The sequence below is a fragment of the Poecilia formosa genome, unplaced genomic scaffold (assembly GCF_000485575.1).
Source record: "Poecilia formosa unplaced genomic scaffold, Poecilia_formosa-5.1.2 Scaffold399, whole genome shotgun sequence".
In the NCBI taxonomy this organism is placed as follows: Eukaryota; Metazoa; Chordata; class Actinopteri; order Cyprinodontiformes; family Poeciliidae; genus Poecilia; species Poecilia formosa.
This window is the reverse complement of record NW_006800338.1, coordinates 3,236-12,993: the sequence shown is the minus strand read 5'-3', so window position 1 is coordinate 12,993 and position 9,758 is coordinate 3,236. Positions and strand designations below refer to the sequence as shown.

At 40.7% G+C, this 9,758-nt stretch overlaps 1 protein-coding gene across 1 annotated transcript in view; it reads right to left on the bottom strand.

Moving 5' to 3' along the window:
* LOC103154765 (netrin receptor DCC-like) overlaps positions 1-9,758 on the bottom strand; it is a gene marked incomplete at its 5' end in the record, with an annotated part of 41,051 nt that overhangs the window by 29,029 nt on the left and 2,264 nt on the right. Inside the window, 4 exons of the mRNA XM_007576168.2 lie at positions 2,371-2,407; positions 2,488-2,682; positions 2,998-3,105; positions 9,174-9,312. Coding sequence (XP_007576230.2) covers positions 2,371-2,407; positions 2,488-2,682; positions 2,998-3,105; positions 9,174-9,312 — 479 coding nt within the window. The remainder of the gene's footprint in view (positions 1-2,370; positions 2,408-2,487; positions 2,683-2,997; positions 3,106-9,173; positions 9,313-9,758) is intronic.

Genomic DNA, 9,758 nt, shown 5'->3' with positions numbered 1-9,758 from the left:
TTCAGAGCCTGAAGCTCCGGCATCTTTCCTGCTTGACGTCCTGTCTGCCTTTCACATGAACGACTGATTTCACATGAACGTTTGCGCCGCTGCTACCTGCAGCTATCTAAAGTGGCGGCGCTCTTTAAAACCATCATTCTCACGCTGGTTTCACTTTCAGCTCAGAAATGTCTCAGATGTTGAAGCGTTTTCTTTAAATGAGGCTGAAATGGACCAGAACCAGAACCAGAACCTTTGAGCTGAACCAGGAAACGCCTCATGCAGGTCAAAGTGTTGCTGAGGGATGAAAGAATCAAATAAATATTTAACAATAAAACATTCTTCTGCCATGTAAGACTGATGAAATGTCTGAAGGCTTTTTCTGCATTAATAAACACATTTCTATTAAAAAATCATATGTTGCACCTGTATGGTGGGTTTTAAGGCTCATCTAAAGAAAAACCCATTAAATTATTAAATTGTTTCTGGTAAATCTGGGATGTTTTTCCTCTGAACTCTTTAACTCGTCATGAATAAAGAGACGTTCTGAGTGAAATTAACATTTTATATTGTAATTTGTGGAATTCAGAGAAATAAAATCTGTGAAAAAAGCAGAATATAGGACGACCTGAAATCAATTTAAAACCTAAACAGATTTAAAATGTCCTGATTTACATCTGTGTGGTTTATTATTTAATCAATATTTTACTGTAGGAATTAAAAGGGATTTTTCTGCAAGTAAATTTAACATGATTGTAATTTTTTAACAATAAACAAAAAATGTTCTGGAATCTTTTGCGTTTCTGGAGCAAATCTTTACTTTTGGTTTCAGTAAAGTATTTCAAATGAAGTCAGAGGAAACTGGAAGAGAAAATGTCTTTTCTGTGGTTCAGGCTGCGAGATAGAGAGAGAGAGAGCAACACTTTCAGCAAGTAACAGGAAGGCAGGGCTTCTGAACTTTTAGCCTTCAGGTGTTTTAAAATGTGCTGGATTTATAAATGTTGGCAGATGAACTAAAGGTGAGAGAACAGAAACTAAACCCAACGATGAAGATCATAAAATCACTAATAAAGAAAAGAAAAACGGTAAAACTGAATATTTCACCTCAAGATGGAAACAAACTTCGTCTGTTTATGTCATCCCAGGTTTACTTATCGGTCCGATACCGATACGTTAGACATCGTCTGATTCCGATGCTCAATCCGATATATCGTACATTCGTAGCCTGATCGTTTCAGCCTGGCTGATTTGGTCCAGGTAGCGGCTGAGCCGTTCTCCCTGCACACCAACCATCTTCAGATTTAACATCAAAGTCGGCAGCGAAGCGCTAAATGCTGCTAAAACAACCAGAAGGTTCCTCTGCAGCTCTGCTGATGACGCTCTGGTTTCGGTCCAGCCAGCAGCAGACGGAGATTCTGCTTCACACTGAAACTCATTACAGTTTAGATTCACAACGTTTTTATTCCCAGCCTTCATGTCAGACCAGACACGTTTCTGAGCGCTCATTAGCACCAAGCTGTGTGTTTGTTGATGAATGAACTCAGTGAAGGGAACCTTAATTACATCTGAGTTCAACAGATAAACTTCAGGATGGTTTCAAAAGCAGCTCACTGCCATTACCTCTTCTTCTCTGCTTTTTATTTGCCTCTGAAAGGATAAATTATTGTGTTGCTTAATTAGCGAGTGGTTTTTTGCTTCGATTCACAGAAACAATGTTGTTTGGATAAATTAGAGGAGCTGCTCTCTCCTCCCTTCAGTGTTTTTATTTTTGTGTGAATGGTTTCCTGTGATGCTGCTGCAGCGTTACTCCAAACGGAGGAATGTAAAAACTGTCCCTTTAATGTCGTTTAGTCTGGTGTTTAGTCATCTCTCCATACAATCACATTAATACACTAAATAAAAAGACACACACACACACACACACACACACACACACTGTTTCTGGCTCCCTGAAGTTAAATCAGACCAAACTTCTCTTGTTTTAGAGAAATGACTAAATGACTAAAATGATTTCCATCAGAAGTCTCTTTCTAAGTTTCCTGGACTTTATAAGCAGCAATAACTTCAGTGATTCTGACCAGAAATAAGAAACCAAGTTTGCTCTGATGCAACATAAAATCTGGGATTGACATTAAAAGTTAACTTACTTTTTAAAATCAATTTAAGACTTTTTAAGACCTTGATTTTAGATGCATGAATTTAAGACCATTTGAATGAACTTTAATATTTATATTTCCACAGAAATGTAAAAACTTCATCCAGCCATCAGGCAAGAAACTCAAAAAAACTAGCTAGCTAGTTAGCAAGAAAACAAATACACAGAATATGTATCTTGAATAACTTATTTTTAAATAGATTTAAGACATTTTAAGTCTGCAGGGGGGATGGAGCGTACCTTGGTCGTTGGCCATCTTGTCTGGAAGCTCCACTGGAACAGCAGCAGAAACAAACGAATCAGAAACAGAAGAATCAAACCTCGACTGCAGCCTCTGATAAAACCTGACCCACCTTTAGCCGTCCTGAACTGCACCGGCTCCGACAGAGGTCCCACTCCTTTGGCGTTTTTGGCCTGAATCCTGAAGTAGTATACGGTGTCGAGGTTCAGGTCCACGACCTGGTGGGTCAGCCGGTCGCCGCTGATGGCCTCCATCACCCAGTCGTCGATGGGCATGTTCTTATCCAGGGTGTAGTACAGGATGTAGCCTGCCAGACGTTAGCAGATTTAATAAGCTGTTTGGAAGCAGACGTAGAGAAAGTTTACTGTGTGGAGGCGCTGGGTGCGTCTGCTGTACTGGATGTTCTGCGCGGCCCGCCGGGTCGTTTGATTCGTCCTGCGGGACGCGCCGGGAGCAGAACAGCTCGTTAAAAACAAACAGGACTGCTCTGAAGCAGGAACAATGAGGAGACGCAAACTATTCACGTCGTTGCTCTTAGAGCGTTGTCTCCCAGTATTTACCAACAGAGGCAGAAATAAGGAAGAGGTGTGTGTGCTCTGATGTGTGTGAGCGGCTGTTGGACCTGTGATCCGTCCGTTAGCCTCCATCGGCGGCTGCCAGCTGATGAGGACGGCACGCGGGCGTCCTTCCCGACTGATGACCGTCAGATCTTTGGGGGCGGAGCTTGGAGCTGCCAATCAGACATGGAGATCGGTCAGCAAAATGTGGAAACGATCTTTTCCAGGTGTGAGGAGTTCCTCAGGGCTCTGCTCTTCATACAGGTTTCCTTTTCTCACAATGTTCTTCAACCATTCACTTTTAGGGATGAACAAAATATTATCAACATCTGTATCAGGCAGTTAGTTATTTTTTAACACATCAATCAGTCCAAAAAGCAAAACTGGGCTGATATCAACCGATGTTTATGTCCATCTTGTTGTTTTAGCAGCGAAGCAGCACAGTAACTTTTACATGGTGTCAAAATGTAGAGAAATATCTATTCAAGATGAATGACATCAATAAATATCAGTTAGCATCCATATCAGCAATATTAATATCTATATCTGACCAGATTTTCATATCTGTGTCTCTTTGTCTAGCAGACATAAACATTGTCCCACTTTATCTTAGCAGAAGATGCTGCTGGTCGTACTTCATAGATTATCCTTCATTTCTTCTGTTTCTCCTCCATTTGGGTCTAATAATGGACAAAAACTTTCTGTGTCATATCAACTGGAGGCTCAGGGATCACCTAGCCTGTTAGCTAACCCAGCTACATGTCATTTCCCATGAGCCACTAAATAAACGTTAAGCTAAATGTTCATGTTTCCTGTCTAACAGGATTTTGTCGAAGCTGAATCCAGTCCAGTTTGGTCTCCTGGCCGTTGCGTCTCGTCCTCCACAACAGAAACAATCAAAGTTTAAACGGGTCACAGAAAGTTGGACTCAAATATCATTTTGACGTCTGTTACTTTTTACACAAACACAGTTTAAGTCTAATGACTTTTCTGCTGAGCTCACAGTGTGTTAATGTCAAAAGCACTCGGGTTTTTGACGCTGTGAATGATGTACTTTGAGTTTCAGAACTATAATTTCATCTCCACATTCGGGTCTTCAGTTCTCATGTGGCTGTTTGTCTTTTTCACCCTGTAGGACGTAAAGGGAAACTGAACTGATATTTTCTTCTATGTGAGATACATAGATACATGTCATAAACCACTGAGGACATAAATATTAAAAAGTGCGACCAGGTTCTGGTTCCAGGTTCTGGTTCCAGGTTCTGGTTCCAGAATTTTTTCTGGTACCATTTACAAACAGATTGAGGTTTTCAGTGTTAAGCCCAAAAATATTTGTGTAAGAACCAGAACGTCAGAAAATGCTGAGTCACTGGTTGCTATAGTAACTCCCTCCTTTACTGTTCCAAGGAGGGAATCACCATAGCAACCAGTGACTCAGCCTTTCTGAGTCTCTGGTTCTAACTCTGCTCAGCAGATTCTTCTTCTTCTTCTTCTTCTTCTCCTTCTTCATGACTTCATATTAAATGCAGCTTTAAGCTAATAGGAGGAAGTCGACCTCAACTTTTATTAGAGCATTTCTTCTTAATGTTTAAACGCCAACATGCTGTGAGGAATAATTATACAATTTGGTTTAATTAGTAATTATCAAGTTTAATTTAATACAAATAATAATAAAAAAATCCCTCAGAGAAACTAAATATTGTCGTAATTCATATCATCCAACAGTTGTTATGGATGTTAGCATGACAGTCTCATGCTAACAGCTAAATCCATGATGACATTCCACAGGAACACGTCCTGGATGAAACGATCAGTTGCTAGCTAGCGCTGCTAATCCCCCTCCTTTGCTTTTGCTGCTCCTCTTTAGGTCCCCATCTGGCTGTTTGGTTGGAGACGTTGGAGTCGGGGATAAGATGAACTTCCTCCTTCTCTCTCTGCATCCATTAAGATGCTCCAGGTAAAAATAAAACCTCTTTACAAGTCAGAACCGTCTGAAAGCTAAAAGATATCAAGAGCAAAAATCCTGCATGGGATCCAAACTACCTTAAACTTTATTACTTTTAATTGTGATCTTTGCCTTTTTGCTAATTCTGGTTGTTTCTGGGTTAAACTGAGGGGCAGCTGAGCAGAGCTGAGGCGTTCAGGTGAAAACGGCTCTCTGAGTGACCCCGGCCCGCTGTGAGGTCCAGTTCAGGTGACGTGTGGCGTCCAGGTAGCTTTTTATTCCAGTAATTTGCAGCGTTTTAATGATTGTGAAGCTTTCATTAACTTCCCAGTCGGGCTGCTCCTGCAGTGAAAATGTCAAGCACTCCCTCTCCACCTCCTTTTGACCTCCTCGTCTCCATGGAAACCAGATGGCAGGGTCTATCGGACCTTTCCTAAGTGCCTTCTTTATGAATTTCTTTCAGCGACAAAAAGCACCGCTTGGTTTTTTTGAAGTTTCCCGGCAGGACGCAGCTCAAAGCTCGCATCGCGGCGATGTCTAATGAAACCGCTTGTTAAATCTGACACTCAGAGCTGGAGGAAATTACAACTTCCAGCTGAGTCCATGAGTGATGCTGACAACCTGTACTTCTCCTAAACACAGCCGGGGAAAGCGCTGCTTCCAGGACTCGGATCAGAAATGATTAACAGCTTGTAATCAGCGCTAACAGCTGACCTGACAAATCATCCCTAATAATGCAAATAGTGATAATAACGACGTTATGAATTAATCAACACACGGGTAAGAGGATAAACACCATGGGAATGTCGAACACCCACACCGCGCTTCCAGGAGTTAAAGTGAAGCTTTTAGCAGGAATCCAGACGCTCTAATGGCTTCAGTTTCATCTTCAGGTTACTGATGAAAAGAACGAAGCTTTTATCAGAGTAATACGAGGAATAAAGAGCTTTACAGCAGCTCACTGCAGGGACTCTGCAAAGTAAAAGCTTTAAACCGAGGGCCTGAACATTTGAAACGGTTTCCTTTGAAACGTATATATTTGAGTGTAATAACTGCACATGATGGGCTGCAGTGAACTGGAAGGACTGTAATAAATGTCGACTTAAACGGATTTAAATTTAACTGAACCTCCTGCTTCTGCTGCAGTAACAACATTTCAAACTTGATATCATTTCTGACACTGTGGCAACATTTTCTGAGTAAATATTATTAATTACAATATGATTAAATTTTACTCACATAATTAAGCTAATAATTAAAGAAATTAAACTTCATTTAAAATATAATTTTCCTGTTTGGAAAAAGTAAACAAGAAAACAGTAGAAATATTAAAATGAACCTGAAATTATTTTATTGAACTATAACTGCTTTTCTTCCATTTGTTTATTTTTGATGCAATTTTTATTACTGAGGGGAAAATAAAGGATAATTCTAAAATAAAATAAGTTATAATTCAAAACAAATCTGTAGCGTACAAAACTATTTTTACAGTGTAAACATGAATCCAGTCCATGCAGATTAACTCAGCAGAAGTTTTGTACGATTTCAGTCTGTCTGGTTACCTGAATATCCTTTACTAGCATCATCGATCCGTCCATGCTAACAGATGTTATCTACCTTAACTAGCTATGTGGGGCTAAAAGGATAAGCTAGTTAGCTAACCAGCAAAGTAAGTGCACTTAATGTTATCTATGATAACTACTTATCTGGAGCTAAACAGATCATCTCGCTAGCTAGCAAGTTAGCTAAGTGTAGATTATGTCAATGTTAACTAGTTATGTGGTGATAAAAGCTAGCTAGCTAGCAAAGTGAAATTGATGTTATCTATGTTAACTATATATGAATATAAGGCTAAAACGATTAGCTGGCTAGCTATCAAAGTATAGTTGATGCCAACTATGCTAACTAGGAGGCTAAAAGAATGCTTGATCAGAATAAATTTGGAAAAACTTAGAGTTTTAATAATTAAAATGAATTATCTTTATTCTTCATATTTTAGCTATTGGAGTTAAAAGTCATATTTTGTGTAATTTTGGAGGACAGAGTTTAGAAACAGCTTTCAATCCTCAAGAGTTGAATAAAAACACTTTGTTACGTTTTTGTCCTCTTGTGCTAGCAGCATTACAAGGCAAAACGCTTTTAGATATTAAAGCTAAACAGCATCAGGTATGAATCTCCTGTAATTCATCCTTCAGATGTTTTTCTGAAAACGACTCTTTTCTGTTGCTGCTTGACCTACAGACCCTTTTCTGAAGCTCTTATCTCTCAACAGGTGTCTGTTGTCAATTTTTACCAGGGAAGCAGCGGAGCTTCAAGCTGTGATAAAGGCACACTCCCTCTCCTCTGTTGCTGTGAAACTCTGCTGTTTTGTTGTGAGAGATTGTCTGTTTAAAGCCTCCTGAGTCGGCCGATCAGCGACAGACTGAGTGGACTCGCTCCATCTGCTGACTCTGAATGTCAATGTATTCCAGCGGGCCTCGGGGAGCCGCTGGGCTAATGCCGTTCACGCTTAATTGGGTGACAAATCCAGCAAACACGATTGTATACATCCTGAAAGGTGGAAGCGTGACATTTTGATTCCGGCCGGCCGTTGTTGCAGACAGTCGTCGTGTTGTTGCCGGGGAGAGCGAGGGAAGTTACGATGATTCTTCACTGAACCAGAACGTGTTTTCAGTCCATTGTTAAACTCCTTGTTAAAAATAATTGCTGTTCAGGAAGAAAATTCTGCAACTCATTGTTTTTGTTGCACCTGTTTTCCTGAAAGCTGCTGCAGATCATAATTTACCTCTGAACAGAAAACAGGGAAAAGAAAGCAGCTTCAAAGCAGGATTCCTGCAGGCTGCACATGAAAGATTCATCTCTTCATTCCGTTTAATGCTAGGAGATGAAAAAAGTTAATTTTTTTCAGCTTGCACTTGTTTCAGATCATCAAACAAACATTAATATCAGACAAACCCTCAAAACATCACTTAAACAGAACTGTCTGACATGAAGTAGGCTAAAAGTTACCAAAAAACAAAACATAAAGCTTCTGTCTGATTCAAGATCTTCAACTCACTGAGAGTTTACAAAGACTAACAGAACCAAAATGTCTTCATCATCCCAAAACCTCTGGGAAAATAATCTGTGGAGCGACCTGATGCCAACTAAACCACAAATCAACTTCGTTTTTGTAAATAAACTGTCTAAATCTGTCCTTAATGGTTTTATCCGTGTTTCTGTGAATGTATTTAAATCCACAATATTTAACCTAAAACTGACTCAGTGCTGCCCTCTTTGGGTCAAAGGGAGGTTACTGCAGGTGAATTTTCGATGGCGTTTCTCAGATTTGTGCGTGATTTCTTTTCATTGTGACCCGAATGGGTCTCACTGAGCGATTAGCAGTTCACATGTCGTCAATAAAATTATTCAATAACAGAAAAAGGTGTTAGATTTCTCAGCCCTCACTTTTGTTTGAAAATTCGTCAGCAGAGCTTCATTCATCCTGACCTCAGGCCCTCTGCTCGTGGCCACGCCCCCTGTGTGTAATAACTCCGCCCACTTTGGTGGAAATACATTCTGGGGGCGGGGCTAAGGTCTCACAGGAGGCTTTGGTTGCTTTCCCTCCAGTTCTGTTCAGTCCGCTTTAGTCCAATCTGGTCCATTTGTCTAGAAAGTTCGGCTCTGGTGTGAACGCGGATCGATCTCTGAAAACCAGACTCTGGTTCTCCAGACCTCAGCCTGGGTTCGGTCAAAGTGAAATCTGGTGAACATATGTGAACACCAAGCAGACCAGAGACCGCTCCAAAAGCAGGAGGTGGACTACAGCGCAGGGCATTCTGGGTAAATACAACCAAAGCTAACATGCTAGCCGAGCGCTAGCAGGAGAAATGGCTCCTGGTTTTTAGCCAAAGACTAAAGAGAAAACCTCCAACTGCTAAAATCTGATGCCTCCATTTTAGTTTCCATTTGGTGAAGAAGGAAGTTGTAGTTGTGTTGAGTGTTTCTTTCAGTGGTTCTTGGTGCAGCGCCCCCACAGGCCAGGAGGGGAACAGGTTGGTCAAAGGTTTGGAAGTTTAGATCATAATCACTTCTCTTGGATGGATTTATTCCCTGAATAATGAAAGCATCATTTTAAAGCTACCTTTTGGGTTTACTTAGGTTCTGTTTGTTTTGATAATGTGTAACATTTAAATGTGACAAAATAGCAACAAAATAAGAAATAAGTTTCTTTAATGTGAACTTTTTCAACAAAAGAATTAAAATATACCAGCTCCTGGATGATAACTGGAGATGCGAGCTTCGCCCGAGTCGTACCTGCTTCATACGTCGTGGCGTGGGCCGTCATGCTCCAGGTGCTGGACCTCCGACCTTTGGTTACCATGACGGCAAACTCGTACATGGTGTTGGGTTTGAGTCCGGTGACGGTGTGGCTGAGAGCCGTGGTGTCTGCAGACTGAAAACACGGGTCGCTTCAGAAACTTAAATCTGCTGAAAGTTTTAATAAACCGAGTCTGAGGATCCAGACGCCTCAACCTGCACAAGCGTCAGCAGAGTTTCAGAAAGTTTCCACCTGAGGATCTGATTTCCAGCGATTCATGATCATCGACGAGGCGCGAAGAAGATGCATCAATGACACGATGTGAAGAAATTAAGAATGCTGTTGTCTATTATTTCCTCCGCTGCTTCCTGTGAAGGTGAACCAACTGCATCGATTTATTTTATTAGTTTCAGGTTTTATTCAACCTTTATGAATATTGCAGTCATAGTAGAGGTCAGAGGTCAAAAGAAGCGTCTTATGAAAATGACTGGGTGAGTCGGGTTTCTGCAGTTATCAATAATCAGGTTTCATGGCAACTTTACTAAAAACAAACAAAAATTATTCTGTTAGATGGAAACAAA